We start from the raw sequence: 20,119 nt of genomic DNA on the forward strand, positions 1-20,119 counted from the left end.
TCGCCCGCCCCCCTCGCCTCTCTCCCGTCCTGCTAACACTCTCATACATATCTGGGATACATAACAAATCTCGCTCGCCTCTCTTCTGTCTCGCTCACCACTCTCATATGTATCTGGGATAAATAACAAATCTTGCTCGCCTCTCTCCCTATTTTAGTCTATCTCATAGCAAAAATATGTGTATATAAGTGTATCTTCATCAATATATGGTAGGAAACTCTTAATTGGTGATAAGATACGTAATATTTTAAAAATATAGGTAATAATAGTATATATGGTAATAGAGTATGTCTAATTATGTAGTTTCTCCAATATTTTTAAAGTCGAGTTTACACTCTTTTCTCCTCTTTGATTAGTTTTCATAGCATAAAATATGAATCTTTTTAATCATGTAATCTAGTCTCCATCTGTCAAGGAAAATCAAATATGAATCTATTTTTCTAAAAAATATATATTATCCTTCACATCGAACACACATTATATAGATCAAAGTTTTCCCACTTATTCACCAAATTCAATTGTAATAGCTTATGTAGCTCTTCGGGTTCATCAAATCCAATAGTTTTTTACAGGGAGCATATAAATAAATATATATTTTACTACCTATTTATGTGGTTGATATCTTGATCACTGGCATAATCACTCAGCCCTTGAGGATGCAGCTTCTACGGATTGAAATTATTCCCCGCTAGAATGGGCCAGGCGGGATGGTTATATATATATATATATATATATAAAGATTGCTATAGTTTCAATATATACAAATTTTGATATTATAATTTTAAAATTCAGTGAATTTATTGGTAAAATCTTTTTATCGAACTTAAATTTTGAATTCGCCTTTAAGAGGAAGGAAGAAAAAATTATAGTAGATTATGCTTGAAATAATGAGACAGCCCATCCATTACTGTTTCACTTCAAATAGAAAAGATTTTGACACTTTACAGTCAAATTAAATTATTTATTAGACATTTCAATTCCTTTTGTTGACCAATTTAGACTTCCACAGGTCCACAAGGGTGTTTTGTCAAATATTTTTCCTACAAAATATTTTCTTGTTTTTTTTTAGAAAAATAAATAATTTATTTACTTATTTTTTTGTTTTTAGACGATAATTTTCTTATAATGTAGAAAAATATCACGATAGGTGGAAATGAAACATCCTAAAAAAGATATATCCCAACTCTTAATACTATTAAGATAATTTTCTTATTCACCTATTAACTATTTGGGGAAAAAAATCAACATTCTACATTTTGTGAGAAAATGTATATTTTTTAAACTAATAATTAAAAAACCTATGAAATGCACTTATTGAATATAATAAAATGTTGACCATAAGAGCAAATAGGACACATTGCTATTACAAGAATCTTTCTTCACCAATATATAAGATGTGCATACATGATATAATCTTAATTTATATTTATATTATCAAACAAAAATTTAATCAATCTAATTGTTAATTTCTTTTATTTATTTAAACAAAAAAAAAAGAAAATACTTTAATTAAGACAAGATCAAAAAAGACATGGCTGTCTCTAATTTAGTATTACAAAAAAGAAATATGCTTCCATGTTCAACTCCTTCAAGGTTATAGCCTTTTATTACTAATTTATATTTGTATCGCATAAAACTTATTATGAAAAAAGGCTTTCCTATAAGAGTTTTTTCTTTATCAAGATTCGAACCAGAAATTTCAAATTAAAGGTGAAGAAGTCTCATTCGTATCTAAACATATAGATAGAAATGGTCCTAACAAAAATATAAAACTAAGTTTTGGTCCCCCCTTTGAACAAAAATAATACTAGTTCTTCATTAATGACAGCTCTCCTTTTTTTCTTTTTTAAATGGTGAAACAAAATTGAGAAAGTGTTAGGTTATATCCATTATGATCCATCAATATTTGTTTCCTTTTTTTTTTCTTCATATTGTATTATTCTATTCGATTCAGATATCAATAAATAGAAATTAACAAAATGATGGTTCTTTAATGTCCGGTACTCGTATTAGAGTTCGATTATTTCGAATTCGTGTTGCAAAGTCGGAGGAAGCTCTCCCTGCCAAGGATTTTTTCATATACAAGGCACAAACTCGAAAACTCTGATTAAGGAAGGAGCAGCTTCACCCGTCACATCCTTTGATGGTGATCCTTTAATTAATTAGTTAATTTAGACATGTTAAAAACAAAATATAGTTACTGAATGACTAATGAGTTTGTCTTTTACTGTTTATAAAAAAATTACCACACATGGTTTTTGAGAACTGAGCTAGAATTACTTTTTTAATTAATTAGCAAAGTTGGATTAACCTCTCTTGGATTATGTAAAAGTTTGAAAATTTTCAAACCAAAGAGAATAAACAATTAAGAAGCATATGCTTGATTGATAATAAATTAATTTTTTAATGGTGTAGGCCACCTTGGTTTTGCAAAAATAACTAAGCAAGAAAACAAAGTTTATTCTTTTTATTTTTAATTTTTGGCTGATTATGGGTCTAATTATGATGAGTAATAAAAAACTGTGCAATTAACCTAATCATACTTCTTTTGAACACTTTCCAGGTGGATTCCTAGTGCATGTGCTTAGCATAGATTACATGATTAATAATCACTAAAAAAAATTTAGATTTAAATCAAAATTATTATGAAAATTATACTAGAGTAATATGGTTCCGCGAAGAAAAGAGATTGAGTTAAAGAACATTTTCTACATGTTTTTTTTTTCTAAAATTTGTTCGATTAAAAAAACATGAATTTATTTTATATTGTAGGCGACGATAATAAAAGTTAGTTTGGTGTAGTCAATTTTATTTCCTATTGTTGGATGGGAGACATGCTGCTTAAAAGAAGACAATTGTCAAATCATAATATGTACTTTGGATAGCTTTATGATTCACTAAAATTATATATATATACTCACTAAGAAATGACAACAATTATTTTCCTCATCCACTTTTTTGAGGAATAATAAAACATGGATGAGAAGCATGTACATATAATTAATTGTGGGTCCAAAAAATAAATGAAATGAATAAATCAATACTTAAACAAAATGACTTTGTGAACTTATTATTTTAAGCCATTTATCCACCAAGCATCATAAGTAAGAGAAGTAACATCATTATACATTGTATATGTAGGTCATTCCTTAAATGTTGTTGCAACAAGCAATTTGCATATTCTAGTAGTTTCCTAATATGAGTTTATAAGTTAATTTATATATGCTAAGAAGATAAAATGATTAAATTATCAGCAATAGCAAAGCCAGATTTTTCATTAAAATAATTTAACATATACCATATAAACATAAAAAACTTTGTATATGTAAAGCTAGCAAGTACATTATGAACAATTCAATTCATCAACGGATTTTCTTACAATTATTTTGTTACGATTTACGACTTCAACCCCAATCAAAAACCCTCATCTAAGTCATCTTCCCTCGATTGAATTCCTAGTTAAAGAGGTGGACTAAGTTAAGCTTACACAACACTATGGAAACAACCTCGAGCAAGTATGATAAATGGATTTGGAAGCATGTTTCTAGATTCGTTTCCAATTAAGCCCCCCTTCCATACTAAAAACACATGAATTTCTACCAAATCTTTTTGAAAAAGATTGGATTTTCAACAAACTATATGTCCATATATTAAAGCTTTGATAGACCTCTTTCAGAAACTTTCACCAGAAATTTGCAGGTCTTTGATACTGAATTTCACCCCTCTAGCTCCACCCTTGATCACCAGTATATTTAGTAGGTTAATATTTGCATTTTTGATTTAAATTTTGGAAGAAATAATATTTGAAACAAAAATATCTAGAATTTGGTACAAGGTTATAAGATCAATATGTGTGAAAGAGAGATCAAAAGTCATTCATAGTATGGTTTCTCACATGGAAGCATGTGCCCATAAGTACTAACAAAAGAGTGTATTTTTGGACTGATGTTGAAAGAACCAAATGTAGTGTCATTTTAGTCAACTTACTAGTCCTTTTGGAGATTGAGATATTATCTAATTATATCAATCATTTTGTAGAAAAAAAAAATCATTGATGTATGAGTTTCATATGTATCAAATAATGGGATTGGTATGTTTGTTTTTTTCTATGGTGTATTGTTCAATGAATATAAAGCGGATGGATACAAGTTATATCTTTGCAGTTTGCTCATGTAGTTTTCTAATTAGTAGAGTGACTCTAGATAAAATTTTAACGTGCTTGAAGAATCTATTGATAATTTTGGGTCCATAAACATTAATATAAAGTCTCCTTTATTATTATTTTTTTTTGTTAGGTTGATAGGCTTTTTATTAGTTGAAATTGTCAATTATCTTGGTAGCTTCTATAGATATTTTTTTTCCACGTTACGTATGTATATTTGGTATATATCGTATTCATTCTAGTACTATAGTAGGTAAAATTAAAGGTTTAAGGCATATATGATCTCAATTATGTAATTTTTAGTCAAAGATATTATATGCCACTATGAATTCTTGAAGAAAAAAAGAGGAGAAAATTAAGGAAACAAAATTCCATATATAATTTTATTAATTAATTAATGGCAACCATATCAAAAGAGGAAACATAAAACAATTAAAGTTTATACCAAAATTGCAATAACTGGATGGAATAAATATAAAGTCCAATAAATTACGAGCACAACAACTTTGGTTGCCATATGATTAATAATAATAATGGCACGTATAATTGTAGTTTTAATTTCGTTTACTTACAAGTACTATTAACAAATAAAATTGTAATTGATTAACCGTTAATTACACCGTCTATAAATCTTTAAACTCAAAACAATTATTACAAGAATTATGAGCAAAGTTGGCTCTACAACCACATCAACTTAATTACATCATTACTACATGTATATTAATACTAATAAAATTATAAAGTACCACATCTTTTATTCCATATTAAGTACTCTATCTACTCCAAAAATATTTTGATTTTTCCTTCTTGAATTCACGTACTATTTTTTATTTTTTTTTGTCATTTCAACGTGAAAAAATATTAATTATATGTTGGGATGACAAATGAGATGCAGCGGTTGCCAAAATTCACATAAATTCGAAAAAATTTTAATCCATCCCGCCGCGCTTTGCATAACACATGTATAACATTGTGTCAACTCAACTGCCGATATCCACGATGAATCAAGAGGAAAATCGATTCTCAATAGTCAATACCTTCTTCTTTTTTTTCCTTTCGTTTAATCATTTGGCATCTGAAGTTTATTAGCTTAATTAATAAATTTTTTTATTGTATTTATCTACTGAAGTTTATATAAAGTTCTCTTGATTAAAGTATTTTATTTTAAAAATTGAAACTCGATATATTTAATGAAAAGTGAAAGAATTTCAACTATTTAATTATTCTTCTACTGACCACTGACCGAAGGTGAAGCTAAAAGATGGAAATGATTCATCCAAATTACCTTCTTTTGAAAAGTTTACATTATTATTGTATATAAGGTTTAATTATTTTTAATAATGTATATAGTATATATTGAATCAACTTTATTTATTTGTTCTTTATATTATAAACTCGTTTAGTAAATTAAAATTCTATTATCGCCATGTTCGAGACTGAATTGATACTAAATGTATTTAAGACCGAGCCGGATGATTGGTTCAAGAAAAAATCAACTCGACCGATTCGAAGTCCAAGTTCATTACCAGGTTGGGAGATCGTCTCCAACTGGAACTGAATTAATATGATTTACTTAGATTCGTGCGAGACCGAGTTTACTGGATTGAGCTGACCCATTTTTTTTTAAAAATATGAACTTAAAGCTAACTATCGAATCGGGTTGAACCGGTTCGATTGACTAATTCTGCATCTAATAGTATTTTATCGAGGATGCTCAATCCAACCCAACCCTATCCCTCTATATGAGTCGGTCTAGCCGGGCAAAAATCATATTCAATCTATTTTTGGGTCAACACAACCAATTTGTTATATAACTCAACCCAACCCAATCCTACCCCTCTATATGAGCCGGTCTGACTCGGGCAAAAACCGATTTGGTTCAATCCAATTTCGGGTCAGCCCGACCCGACCCGATACCTTGATACATTTACCAACACTAGTATATAGTTGTAAATCCAAAGTATAGACTTTGGAAAAAAAGCTTTTTTGACAACACCATTCCTCGTCAGATCCGTCCTTTCTTGTTGGGTCCCATTTTTTGTCAAACAACCCACCCCCACCTAAAACCACTACACCAACCCCCACCCCACCCCCAAAACCCAACATATTAGCAAAAAACAGTAGAAAAAAGAACCCTTCCCGTCTCTAACGGTGCTCCTCTTTCCTGTCGGCTCACATTCTCAGTACCCTCTGATTTTTTTTTTAACACAAAAAGATAGATTTTTTATATTTTTTTATATTTTTTGAGTTTTTACACATACCTATGTAATAAATGAAGTATTTTGTAAGATGGGTAGTGTGAAAAAAATGAACTTTTCAAAGTTTTGTGTATAAATTTTTCGAGTTATTGAGTAAAGTTTGAGTCTTCGTAAAAAAAATCAAGAAAAGAAAAATATATAAGGAAACAAACAGCTTCATTGTCATCTCAATTACACACTGAACCCTTTTTAGTTATTCTTGAAAAGGTAAATCAATTTTCCCATTCATTCCTTTCTTTCATTTTCTCATCAATCAAATCTTTACTCTTTTGTCTCTTCCTTTTGTTCAAACTTGGGTCTCTCTCTAGTTGCTAATATTGAACTTATTTGCCTCTATGTGACTTCTTGATCCATGTACAAGTATGTATTGTGTGTTTTTGTACATATATGTGCATTTTAAAATGTTTTTTTTGGTGGTTAGTAGATGTGTTTGAATATTTATAGTTTATTTTGTTTTGACAGGTTCAAGAAGATATTGGTTGTGGATGCCACTTAGGTTTTTATTTTATTGGGATTAAGATTGGTTTATAAAAGAATGGTCTTTTGTGTTGATTGAAGGGGAAAAGATTGAATCTTTGGACATTTTGTGGTGATTGAAGTGAAAAAGATTGAATCTTTGGACATATTGTGGTTATTGAAGTGAAAAAAGATTGAATCTTTGGACACCATCATTGCTAACTTTCCTTCAAGTAAGTATATGTTGGATCTGAGTTATTGTAGAATTAGAGGCTTGCATTGTTGTATTGTTCAAATTGTGGTTTTGAAGAAAATGCTTTGTGGTTTTAAATTCTTCTGTAGATCTATTGCTACAGATTTAGGAAGGCTGTTTGTTTCCCTTCTAGGTTTTCTGTTTGTAATGGAGCATTAATTATCTTTACTTCATTGCTAAATGTGGATTATGGAGTCAAATGACAAATTAGTATTAGACATTAATGCTTTTATGTTAATCTAGATATGTCATCACTTTAACTAATTCTCTTTTTTCAGTATGGTATCCTGCATTTTTGAAAAATAAAGCAATCTTCATTTGGAAAACCTAGTTAAAATTTAGGCAGACCTAAGTCCAGTTTGAAAAAAATAATATAAAAATTAGGCAGACCTAAGTTTACCTTTGTTCTTATGGCTGCATACAGTTTGCAGTTTTATGAATGGAGATTGTCCCTTCACTGACATTTTGATTTGTTTTTTTTTTCAATTTCAGAGGTTTATCTGTTTTCCTGGAATGCATGAAATTTTCTTGTGAATGGGAGTGAGTAGTTTTAACTATGGATCTCCGGGAAGAAAGCTCCAGATTTGGCTCATTACCAAGCACAACATCAAGAAACCTTTCTTCTTCATCATCGACTTTCTTTTCTGCGAACCAGTCGCCATTCTTCTCTCCTAGATCACCCAAGTCCCTGGTATCAGCATGCTCGGATAATCAATTTCGTGATAGTGATGTTACCTCTGCTGCCTTAGATGCTAGTTTGGGCATTTTAGGTCCAGAATCATTTGCAAATGCTAGATTGTCAGATGCTTATCCTGTTGCATTAGCTAGTGCTGCGAATGATCTCCAGAAGTTGGATTTTGTATCTTCTTCGACGTCAAATTCTAAGAGCACTATAGCGAGTTATAATGTTGGACCTGAACATGAATATTTGCGACCTAGAGGCAAGCAGAAAAAGAGTGGAAGGACGCAGGAAACTTGTGTTACTCCAACATCGACTTCCTCCCTATCCAACAGAGTGAGGAACTGTGATGTGTACATTGGTTTTCATGGCCGCAAACCTTTACTGCTCAGATTCATGAATTGGCTCCGTGCTGAGCTAGAAATCCAAGGTCTTAGTTGCTTTGTTACTGACAGATCAAGGTGCCGAAATACTAGAAAGCATGGCATGGTTGAGAGAGTAATGGATGCTTGTACATTCGGAGTTGTGATCTTAACCAAGAAATCATTCAGGAATCCATATACCATAGAGGAGCTGCGCTTCTTCGCTAGCAAAAAGAATTTGGTACCAGTGTACTTCGATCTGCGTCCAGAGGATTGCCTTGTGCGAGATATAATTGAGAGAAGAGGAGAGCACTGGGAAAAACATGGTGGTGAACTTTGGCTACTTTATGGGGGATTGGAGAAGGAGTGGAGAGATGCTGTCAATGGTCTTTTGCGTGTCGATGAGTGGAAGCTAGAGGCTCATGATGGCAAGTGGAGGGAATGCATATTGAGGGCTGTAACTCTATTGGCCTTAAGATTAGGGAGGCGAAGTGTTGTGGACAGACTATCCAAGTGGAGGGAGAAGGCAGAAAAGGAGGAGTTTCCTTTCCCTCGAAATGAGAATTTTGTCGGCAGAAAGAAGGAGCTATCTGAGCTTGAGTTTCGGCTTTTTGGTGATGTTAGTGGGGACGCAGAGAAAGACTATATTGAACTAAAGGCTAGACCCAAGCGAAGGAATTTGACAATTAGTTGGAGTCGGAGTAATTCAATCAACGAAAGACGGTTTGAGCGTCCTAGTGACAACAAAAGGAAAGGGAAAGAGCCAGTGACATGGAAGGAATCTGAGAAAGAAATTGAAATGCTAAATGCTGAAGTTTCTCAAACCCAACAGCATGCACCAAAACCGAGGAACTCTAAGAAACATGGAAGGCGAAACAACTCCTTGAAAGTTGTCTATGGAAAGGGCATTGCTTGTGTGTCTGGGGAACCAGGAATTGGCAAGACAGATCTACTGCTTGAGTATGCTTATCAATTCCATCAGCGCTACAAAATGGTCCTTTGGATTGGAGGTGAAAGCAGATATGTTCGACAAAACTACTTGAACTTGTGGTCGTTTTTAGAAGTTGATGTCGGGGTAGAAAATTCACCTGATAAAAGCAGGATTAAGAGCTTTGAGGAGCAAGAAGAGGCTGCAGTAGCTAGGGTTAGGAAAGAACTCATGCGAGACATTCCATTCTTGCTGATAATTGATAACTTGGAGAGTGAAAAGGACTGGTGGGACCATAAACTTATAATGGATTTGCTTCCCCGTTTTGGGGGTGAAACACATGTTCTCATATCCACGCGCCTCTCTCGGGTTATGAACATGGATCCTATCAAACTCAATTATCTGTCGGAGATTGAGGCAATGTCTTTGATGCAGGGTGCTGTGAAGGATTACCCGATTGCTGAAATTGATGCCTTGCGAGTTATTGAGGACAAACTTAAAAGACTGACACTTGGCCTTGCCATTGTTGGAGCAATTCTTTCTGAACTTCCTATAAATCCTAGTAGGCTTTTGGATACCATCAATCGTATGCCTATGAAGGAAATAATCTATATTCGTCGGGAAAACCATCCACTGAGGCGAAACAATTTCCTTTTGCAACTTTTTGAAGTTTGTTTCTCAATATTTGACCATGCTGATGGACCAAGAAGTCTAGCAACAAGAATGGCCCTTGCAAGCGGTTGGTTTGCTCCATCACCTATTCCAGTTTCTCTATTAGCTCTGGCTGCTCACAAGATACCAGAGAAATACCCACGTCAGAGGATGTTGAAGAAAGTTTTATGCTCTTTAACTTGTGGTTTCACATCATCATATGCTAGGAAATCTGAGGCAGAAGCCTCTTCTCTTTTGTTGAGATTCAACATTGCAAGGACTTGTAGAAAGGAAGGCTACATTCAGTTCCATCAGCTTATCAAAATGTATGCTCGAAAAAGAGGGGTCACTGGAGTTGCACAAGCCACAGTACAAGCTGTTATTACTCGCGGTTTAATAGCCCAGCACTCTGAGCACATATGGGCAGCATGCTTTTTGCTCTTCGGATTTGGGAGTGACCCCATGATAGTTGAGCTTAAAGTTTCCGAATTGTTGTTTCTTGTGAAAGAAGTGATTCTCCCACTTGCCATTCGAACATTTATTACATTCTCACGCTGTGCTGCTGCTTTAGAACTTCTACGGCGTTGTACAGATGCATTAGAAGCGGCAGATCAGGCATTTGTCACACCTGTTGACAAGTGGTTGGATAAATCCCTTTGTTGGAGACCCATCCAGACAAGTGCCCAATTAAACCCTTGCCTTTGGCAGGAACTTGCTTTATCAAGAGCTACAGTGCTCGAAATCAGGGCAAAGCTAATGTTAAGGGGTGGACAGTTTGATATTGGTGATGATTTAATCCGGAAGGCTATTTTCATTAGAACTTCAATCTGCGGTGAGGACCATCCAGAAACCATATCTGCTCATGAAACGCTCAGTAAACTTACAAGACTCCTTGCTAGTGTTCAAAATCATACATCAAATAGAAGTTAATTGTTGTAGTTTAGCTAGATTTATAGAAAGTAATTGGAATAAGCTGGTTTAACAGTTCAAATGATAGCATTTTTTTATATTAATGAGCCATACATCTTATTCAAATTCTTTCCATTTCTTTTTGATATGCTAATTTCATTTCTATTTTTGCTTATGATGTTGCTATTCTTATCCTGCTTCCTATTTATCATTGATGGTTCATATGATATCTTTTGCTTCCGCTTGCTGTTTGTTAGATCTTATTTCTTCTATGAATAAGGTATGGAAATAGTGTAATCAGCCACTGGATGTTCTTAATTGCTAAGTATTCCATGGGTAGAAGATTTTATATCATTATCCTCTTCAAAAGGAAAAAACCTTAGAGGAAGATTGCCTTCTCAAAAGGACTAAACAGCTTGCATATAGCTTATCCTGCCAATATGGAGTTGTAGCATGGTTGATTAATTATATCCGCTTCAAAAGGGAAGAAACAAAAAATATAATTCAGTTGCTTCAAGAACCTCTTGCACCTGACGGCTTAGTGTGAGAACTTGGCTGGCTTAGATATGTGCAGAAGATATTCGGCACTTCGAGACATTTCAAAGTGGCAAAAACTGTCAGAAGTTGAGAGTCCAATCACTTGAAAATGAGCCAAGGTAAGACTTTAACGCCATAACATTCGCTCCTAATATGTTTCTATTTCACTTCTTTTTCAGAAAAAGAAAAATGTTTCTGTTCCTTATAATTGTTGCTGCTGACTATTATCTATGCATCTGTGATATGTGCCATCACTATTTCCAAAACTCATTAAATGACTTCAGCAAAAGCACACAAATTGGAGATGTCTTGCTAGTTGACCGAATTCTTTAGATCAATCTTGCCACTAAAAGATTTTTGAACCTGGGAGTGAAAAACAGTTAATTATCTTTGTGAAACAGTTAGTTATCTTTGAACTACTCTTCAAATGTCTCTAAGAGTTCCAGATAAGATTTTAGATGCAGCTTCAGGATTATATTTATCATGTGTTTGATTTATCTTGAAAATCAGCTGGTTCTTAGATTTTGCAGGGACCGAGCTTTTGGAAAAATTCTTTCCAATGAGTATTACGATCTAGATTAGATTTCAATAGTCATATTTTTGTTGTTTTAGAGAAAATCTGCATTGCCAATTGCATTATTCATGCACAAAAGCTAAAAAAGAAAGATTCTCTTTTGTTACTGACCTATTTTCCTTGCCTGGTGTTTTCGGTCTTCTTATCCGAGAGGGAAGACTTAGAATTGTAGCTGCATTATCACAAAAATTAAAACATCATCGACCTCTGCAGTATTCTTCTTTTCTTTGGCTACATAGAAATTGTCATCCATTCATTCTCTTTTACCACTGAAGTCTATACTTGTCCAACAAACACCTGTGCAGTTCATTGCTGCCCTTTTCTTGGAGTCTTCTTTAATAAGCTCTTGCTATCTGGTTGTAGTATGTCTCTTCTGATTAGATTTCCAAAGCTTAGGAGCCTAGGACAGTTTGTCTAGTCAATTCCGCTAGATTGCTTCAACATTTCATGCTGTCTGAACCGGGTGTCATGAAGTCAAGGAAGCAGAATTAGAAAAGAAATCATAGTCGTTGCTAACTGGTCTTATGACGGATCCAGAGAAGGTGGTTATGTTTGTTTTTGCCGTTTATAACGAGTACTGCATTATTGTTTTGTGTTCATTCAACTTCTTCTATATCTGAACTTCTTCTTTTTGTTTGAAGATAAAACACCGCTTCTTCATTCTTATGTCAAGATGGATAACTTCTCCAGAGTTTCAGTGTGAAGTTTGTACCATACTAGTTGAAAATGTCAAGGATTCAGAAAACACGGGCATTATTATTACTCAAGAGACATGGTAAGCTAGCGTAGCACGTGAACTATTTTCAGCAGCAGTGCTTGGGTGTGAACAACATGCAGATTCATGTTATGGTATACATCCATGCTGTGAATGCCTGGGATGATGGTTTATGTCCAAATATAATGTTGAAATTCAATACTTTATTTCTCTCCAGTTTAGTAAAGAGGCACCTCCAGCAGTCAGCCTGCCCCTAGAGCCCATGTAATTGTCATCGCCATAGGGCTAGACTCTGGTAACTAGTGGCAGATTCAAAATTTAGACGTTTTTTATCATTTAACTCAAAGCACCATCTTATTTGTTGTCTTCTTTACTCAAAGATGTGAATGTAGTACCTGTAATGCCAAGTCTGTTCCAAAGATGAGTGTTTTAGAATGTTAAGAGTCAAGTTCATGTTGTAAGATTTGACAAGATTATAAGTCATGTAATTTGTTAAGGAGGCTAATAGATTGAGATAGTTTGATCATGTCTTCGGTAGACATTCAAATGCATCGAACTGTAAATGATGTCTATGGTGTTAAAAGAACAAGATAAACATCAATTACATAGAAGGACAAACGCAAATTTTCTAACTGATAACACCTCATGAATTGGAAGTGTGAAACTTTTTGTCAAGACTTGTTACTCATATCTTCCCCTCTTTCCCCTCTCTTGATAACAGTAATAGCTAGGCCAACTTACGTGGACATCGACTAATTCTACAGAAAACTTGTTGCCTCCCACCAACAACACGCACCAACTTTATCCACCAAAGCTAAGCAGATGGGAAAAAAAATCACCTAATATTTTTGTCTCTCTCCACTAAGTTCGCACCTTAGTTTACTAACTTGCAGCTCTTTAAGCTATTAGTTGACAAGCTGCATTAGTACTTGCATCAAATGGTACACTTTATCAAATGTAATCCCATAAGTCGGGTCTGGAATGGATAGAATGCACGCAAATCTTACCTCTATCTTTGTGGGATAGAGAGGTAGTTTCTGACAGACCCACCGCTCAACAGATTGCTGCTTGATTCTTATCTAGATATATAGATATATAGAAGTGCAGAAATCAAATTAAGTCTAAAGGTTCAGATGAACTTTTGAGGAATCAGGACACAATGTAACCACAATAACAGTACAATTCAGATTGACAGAAGAAACAGAACTATTTTCTTCAAGTAAACCATGGACAAGATAGGTTTAGAAGTTGATATCATGTACAGACATTGAAGGGGGTTATAATATTGTCCATGATGTGCCAATCCCTTAGGGATCTGCTTTTCCAGCAACTTCATCATCACTGGAGACATTTTCTTCTTCACTCAACTCTTCATCACTAGATTTTTCTTCAGGTGGAGCCCCAGCATCTTCTTTCTTCGCGTACTTCTCGCAATACTCTGAGAAATATTTAGGCCATAAGTAATGAGGTAACATAAACTGAAGTAAAAAGTTCGATAATTTGGAAACGAGGGCACATAATCACAGCACAAAGTTGAATACATAAAAGATGCAAACTATGGGCAATCAAAATTTTTGCAACCGGGGCAATGAGATACAAAATAAGTAAAGAGTACCTACAGGTGTTATAACAGCATCACTGAAATTCTTTGACAAAATAAAGAACTGAGATAAGGAATACCATATTTCTGATGGTCAAACAGAAAAGCAATCAACAGATACAAAGGAAAAGATGGCTGTCGATTTTGTTAAAGTGGAGATCCGTTTTCTAATGATTCAAGATATAGCAAAGACATAGTCCCCAAGAACACAATTTCCCAACACGTCAAGGGAATAAGAGATGTAGTATATCTGAGATAACCCCAAAAACAACACACTTGATTAGAGCTTTCTTTTTGGACTTAAAAAAAAGTTCCTCCCATTTGTGGGTTGGCGCCAGTAGCTAAGAGTAACAGTAACGGGAACAAATTGGTAACAAGGGAAAAGTAAAGCTAAAAGCAACAAGATGGTAAAATTTCTCATTTACATTTGGATTTAATTCTAAATCTGACAGATACATTTGAATGAGAACCATCGGCAAAAAAAAAGTTTCTTTTCTCAGTTTTCTTACCACAGGAAAGGATATATGAACAGAGCATCATCTGCTTCTCTTGCTCTCACATCTGATTCATAAATGCTAAATAGATTCTAATTTTGTTTCCTTTTCAAACTACATCTTGTCCTCCAACTTACTCCACACAAATGCGGCAATTGCCTTTTTTTCCTTTTAAATCTCGTAAGTTTGTATTCTTCAGCATTACAGATATGCTGGCACCTCAAAAATACATAAACTACAGGCTCGCTTTCAGGTCTATAATCTGGACAGTATCCTCTATACATAATTGTTTACACCAAAAAAGTAAAGATCTAATACAATTCCATTTAATTTTGTGAATGGAACGGAACTATCTTCAAAACATCCATTCTCCACCATCTCTTCTGGATCTTATTCCCCTCCCTCCCCCCTCCTTGTCCAGCCAGCTAAGAAGGTCTGATGTATGCTCAGGCATGGTCCAGCTATTGCCTATGATGTTGAGAAACAAATTCCACAGCTGAGCAGTGTACTTGCAATGCAAAAAAGGTGCTTGTTTGTCTCCTCAGTCACCATACACAGAGAACACCTGGGAACCAAGTGAAGCACTTTGCTTTGGTAGGTATGTTGCTTTTCCAGAAGTAATTTCACTTGAATTGATCATTCTCATTATTCACCCGAACACCTCTTACGTATTATCCCATTTCTATTATGTTTCCAGAGAGCTCATCAGCCTCTGTATTACTGATAGAAAATTTCCCTATTTTCCCAGTAACAAGGGTACCCTCTCTATCTCCCAAGCATTTGGAAGCCTCCTAAAAGGGATATCCCACTCGTATGGACCAGCACTCCTGGAATGTCACCTCAGGATCTACAAAAAAACGAAATGGGTCAGGGAATGCCTCCTTTAGAGAAGTTTGTTCAATCCAACTATCTCTCCAAAATTTTGTCCTTGCACCATTGTCAACCTGGAGGCAGATGTTGGCTTCCATTGATTTCCATAAGTTCCTAATTGTTCTCCACACTCCCATTCCATAGGTATCAGTTACCATTTCTGTGCACCAGAGGCTAGCTTCACCATACTTCGTCACAATGACTTCCTTCCACAGTACCCTGTCCTCACTGATGCATCTCCGTAAACATTTCAACAGCAGACACTGCCTTGTATTTGGCCCCCAATGGGAGACCCAAGAATGTGGTTGGGAATGTTCCAGTACTACAACCCAACCAAATATGCCTGCCGGATCATCTATGTTTTGCACCTCATTAACAGGGTACATTACACTCTTGAGCATGTTGATATGAAGACTTAAACTGCTTCATCTATGAGCAATGTAAGGTTTAGATAGAGGACCTGCTCTCTTTCTGCATAAAGTAGATGCAAAATGTTGACTGCTCTGTCCCTTCCTATATCAAAACCATTTAGTCAATGCTGTTGTTTTGCTCTATCCAACATTCTACTCAGCCCTTCAATGAATGAAGGGAAAAGGTGAAAAAGGAGTCACCTTGTCTTGGTCCTCTTTGCGGGCAGAAGAATCCTACAGGGTTCTTATTGATTATGATTGAGTACTTCACCATAGAGATGTTGAATTCAATCCAGTTTATTCACTTGTCACCAAACCCCATGTGCCTTAGAATAGATATGACTTATGAGATAAGACCAATTCAATTGGTCAAAAGCTACCTCAACATATAGTTTGCATAGTAATCCAACATTCCCTTTCTTCAATTGTCAAACAAACACCTGATTTGCTATGACTGAGACATATGTGATCTCCCCCCCTTTTCATGAAAGCATTCTGTTGTTTTAAGACCAGTTTCCCATAACTCCTTTCAGCCAATCTGCAAGAACCTTTGCTATGATCTTGTATATGCTCCTAATCAAACTAATTGGTCTATAATCTCTGAGCTCCATTGCCCTTTTTTTCCTTAGGGATAAGTGTTATGAATGAGGCGTTGCAGGACTTAACCCTTCAGCAGTGTTGATGATAATACTGCATAGCTACTAGTAATCTGTCTTCATAAAGACCCAAGAGCACTGACAGAAAGCCATAGTGTACCTATCATGCCCAGGGGCACTTGACTTAATGGCTGCTAACACTCTCTCTTCTTCAAAAGCTATTTCTAGAGTGTTGCTTTCTTCTCAGGCAATTCCATCAAAATTGGCAGAAGGCCTCCAACTTTCTTGCTTAGTATATAAGCTTTCAAAGAATTCCAATGTCTTCCTTTTGATTGCCTCCTTATCTTCAATAATCACCAGAAGTCTATCTATGCATTTGGATCTAATCTTATGAAAATATATGGTGTTTCTGTCCCCTTCCTTGAGCCAAAGGCATCTAGATTTCTACCTCCAGGGGATAGGGGGCCTCTGTATGAATTCTTTACATCTATCACGTTCAATTTCGTCCACTACATTCCAATATTCACAACTAAAGCTATAAATACTAACACATGTCTTTTACGGCAAATTACAGGTTCTCTAAATCTAGAAATTTTCTATATCAGACTTATCACTAACCAAATACAAGCATTCAATTGAAAGAAAAACATACATGTCCTTAACTAAAAATAAGTTTCATGGTAAACACCAAATTCTCTACATAAGATATTCTGGTAAAGCTTCCGATATATCAGACGAGCTCACTCAATAAACCCATTACACTGCATACTAAGCAGCAAATAAAATTTGGTGATAGGCAAGGCAGCTAAAATATGGATATGTCACATTTAAGGCATCATGCGAGTCAAATCCACTGCAAGTACTAGATTGACAATTTGGAGGTTTTTACCTTTCACCCTTTGATCATAAGTAGTACGATCGCGCATCATGAGAGCTGCAGCCTCTCCATTCAGGGGATCTGATGGGTTAGGATATAAAAGGAGTTGGGGAAGGAACACTTCAAAAACATTTACAAGATCTGCAAAAATGAAAAAGATAAACATAAACTATTGAACCCAGAAGTATCACTCAAACAAGGAGTAGCAGAAATTTAAAAGGACGGGAAACTGAAGAATGCCAAAATACCAAACATGGGGCTCCAGGTTTGATTGATAACATCTAAGCAGACTGAACCAGACCTAGAATTCAAAGAACATGAAAATGTAGATTTAGAAAAGTCTTTCATAGGTGTCAAATTCCATGCCAAAATACGAAATAAATAAGCAAGATAGTTGCAGCATCACTCACATCTCATCCACATTCGGATGGTAAATCTTGTTAACAAAACCAATGGATGGTGACTTGTAAGGATAGGCATCTGGGAGCTCTACCCTCACTTTCCACACACCTCCCAGGTAAGGACCTATTGTAACCATCAAGAAACAAGATTGTTAGAAACAATCAAAGACAGTCACATTTTGTGATCAAACTTCCAAAAAAATCTCAAAAAGCAAGCAGCTGTCACTAAATCCTAATTCAGAAAAATCAGCAATCTTGAATACAATAACTATCGGTGCAGTAAACTATGAAATACATGAAGGCTAAAGCTACTACAAAGATTCATACCAAGAACAGGGTTCTTATTTTGCAATCTGAACATAATCTAAATTCAGTAGCAGCAAGAACAACTCCCAAATGTTTTTTTCCAGATGTTGTCTAAAACGCTAATTCGCAAGTGAACATAGATTAATGTGATCAGTTATCTACAACTTGAATGAAATGATATGAATAGAGTGGAGCAAATATAACGGATTCATATAGCTGACCCCAACTGCAATAGAAGCATAGTTGATGAATTGACAGAGCTCTACAACATAAACCAAACTATTCACACAAAAACAAGTCTTTGGGTGTAAAATTAATCTTCTTTTAAGTGAAAGTCCCTATCTTTACAGCTAAATCAAGAACATATAAACTAAACACAGCTGACCAAGAAAGATCAAAGCCAGAAACAAGAGAAAAAAACCCATCACAGATATATAAATAAAGTACACACACATTTGCACAGAAAAAACCACAAAAATGAGCCAAAAAAACTCAGAAATGATATAAGAAATTGATTTTTACTCTCTTTGGGTCCATGAAATTCCACAAAAAATTCTTGCATTCCGTCATTGATCATCTCCACTTTGTAGTCACTCATCATCCTAAAAATTTTCAAAGAAAATCAATACCCACTTAGATACAAACAAAACTAAAACAACCCACCAACAAAAAAATCACAACTTTGAGTTCCAATTCACAGTTTCTTCACTCATCATCCTAAATTTTTCCAAAGAAAATGAATACCCACTTAAACACACACAAAACTAAAACAACCCATCAACATAAAAATCATAAATTTGAGTTCCAATTTACAGTTTCTTCACTCATTATCCTAAATTTTTCCAAGAAAATGAATACCCACTTAAACACAAACAAAACTAAAACAACCCATCAACAAAAAAATCAAAATTTGAGTAAATTTGAGTTTCAATTTACAGTTTCATCAAGTCCATCTCTCTGCGTTTGCTAGGGGAAGACATGATTCCGATTATTTCCTTATTCTTTCTTCCTTTTTTCTTTTTTTCCCCTCTTTTTTGCTTTTACCGATTGAAATAATAGTGTTGCACTGCAATTGGATTTCAGATTATGGGTTTTATATATATGTGTGTGTGTGAAGAACTGAGAAGAAAATGCAAAGAGAAATTCGAATAGGGCGGTTTCAGACATGATTGATGAAAAAGAGGGACTTCTTGTGTTAATTTTTCAGTGACTAATTCTTACTTTTGAGTCCTTTAACTATTAACAACTGTACACTTTTGACCACCCTAGCTATTTTACAACTTTTTTTACTCTAAAGTTTTAATAATTTTATTTTTGGAAGTGTGAAATATCTAATGACTTGGGGGGAAAGTAATTTTTTTTAATTATAAGAGATAACTATCAATTTAATTAGAAGGCAAAGATCATTAAATTAATAATTACAAGGAGCATGAAATTGGTCAAAATTAGATTTTAAAAATTCAGTATGATAATTTACTCTATACATATTTGAATATGATTATTGTCATTATTCTAATGTCGAGAATAAATTTTTCGATTGAAAATGAATAAAATGCTGACATTTGTTGGACCATATCTTAGAATTTTGTGGGGAAAAAAAATCTTTTATATTAAATTTAGGAGAAATATATATGTCTTCGCGGAATAACGTTAAAGTTATATTTCAATTTCAAAGAACAATAATAATATTATAAATCTTATATTTATTTTTATGAGATAGAAAAATTATTTTCGATAAACTCTCACTCAAAAAAATAAAATAAACAGAGCAAAAAAAATACATAATCGTAAAAATGATGTAGAATATAATTAAGATACTACACGAATAGTTGAGTACTAGCTAATGCTACCAAATAAGGAGAAAATGAGCCGCCTCTTGCCTCTCCCAGCCTAAAAGTACGATAACAGTCGACTATCTACTATCCTTTTATTTCTAATTCTCGATTTTCATATTATTATTTTTATTTATAAAATTATTTCTTCAGTAGTTTGAAAATGCATCTACATTTTTTAGGTGTGTCACTGCCTTTAGCACCTAGACATGTGTCATTGCCACCATTGCACAATGTTGAAACTAATCC

At 34.3% G+C, this 20,119-nt stretch overlaps 2 protein-coding genes across 2 annotated transcripts; one reads left to right on the plus strand and one right to left on the minus strand.

The window, feature by feature from the left end:
* Positions 1–6,622: 6,622 nt before the first annotated feature.
* Positions 6,623–10,906, plus strand: LOC125826193 (uncharacterized). The gene is made up of 4 exons (XM_049505512.1): positions 6,623–6,780; positions 6,883–6,981; positions 7,023–7,109; positions 7,622–10,906. The coding sequence occupies exon 4, from the start codon at positions 7,686–7,688 to the stop codon at positions 10,677–10,679; it is 2,994 nt and encodes a 997-aa protein (XP_049361469.1). The 5' UTR covers positions 6,623–6,780; positions 6,883–6,981; positions 7,023–7,109; positions 7,622–7,685; the 3' UTR covers positions 10,680–10,906.
* Positions 10,907–13,599: 2,693 nt separating this feature from the next.
* On the minus strand, positions 13,600–19,126 carry LOC125826221 (ubiquitin-conjugating enzyme E2 5). The gene is made up of 6 exons (XM_049505543.1): positions 18,975–19,126; positions 18,561–18,640; positions 17,742–17,856; positions 17,580–17,632; positions 17,344–17,472; positions 13,600–13,922 (listed from the first exon to the last, which is right to left on the minus strand). Exons 1-6 carry the CDS (start codon positions 19,016–19,018, stop codon positions 13,792–13,794), a joined length of 552 nt encoding a protein of 183 aa, XP_049361500.1. The 5' UTR covers positions 19,019–19,126; the 3' UTR covers positions 13,600–13,791.
* Between the last annotated feature and the right edge of the window lie 993 nt (positions 19,127–20,119).

The sequence above is a fragment of the Solanum verrucosum genome, unplaced genomic scaffold (assembly GCF_900185275.1).
Source record: "Solanum verrucosum unplaced genomic scaffold, falcon-dt-bn FXZP01000060.1, whole genome shotgun sequence".
Taxonomy (NCBI): domain Eukaryota; kingdom Viridiplantae; phylum Streptophyta; class Magnoliopsida; order Solanales; family Solanaceae; genus Solanum; species Solanum verrucosum.

Excerpts from the sequence above, each read along its gene's own strand:
- LOC125826193 (XM_049505512.1), top strand. The coding sequence starts at position 7,686 with ATGGATCTCCGGGAAGAAAGCTCCAGATTTGGCTCATTACCAAGCACA.
- LOC125826221 (XM_049505543.1), bottom strand. The coding sequence starts at position 19,018 with ATGTCTTCCCCTAGCAAACGCAGAGAGATGGACTTGATGAAACT. Across the intron at positions 18,641-18,974 it reads GAGATGGACTTGATGAAACT|GATGATGAGTGACTACAAAG; the intron begins GTAAATTGAAAC and ends GAAAATTTTTAG. Across the intron at positions 17,473-17,579 it reads AACCTGGAGCCCCATGTTTG|ATCTTGTAAATGTTTTTGAA; the intron begins GTATTTTGGCAT and ends TCATTTTTGCAG.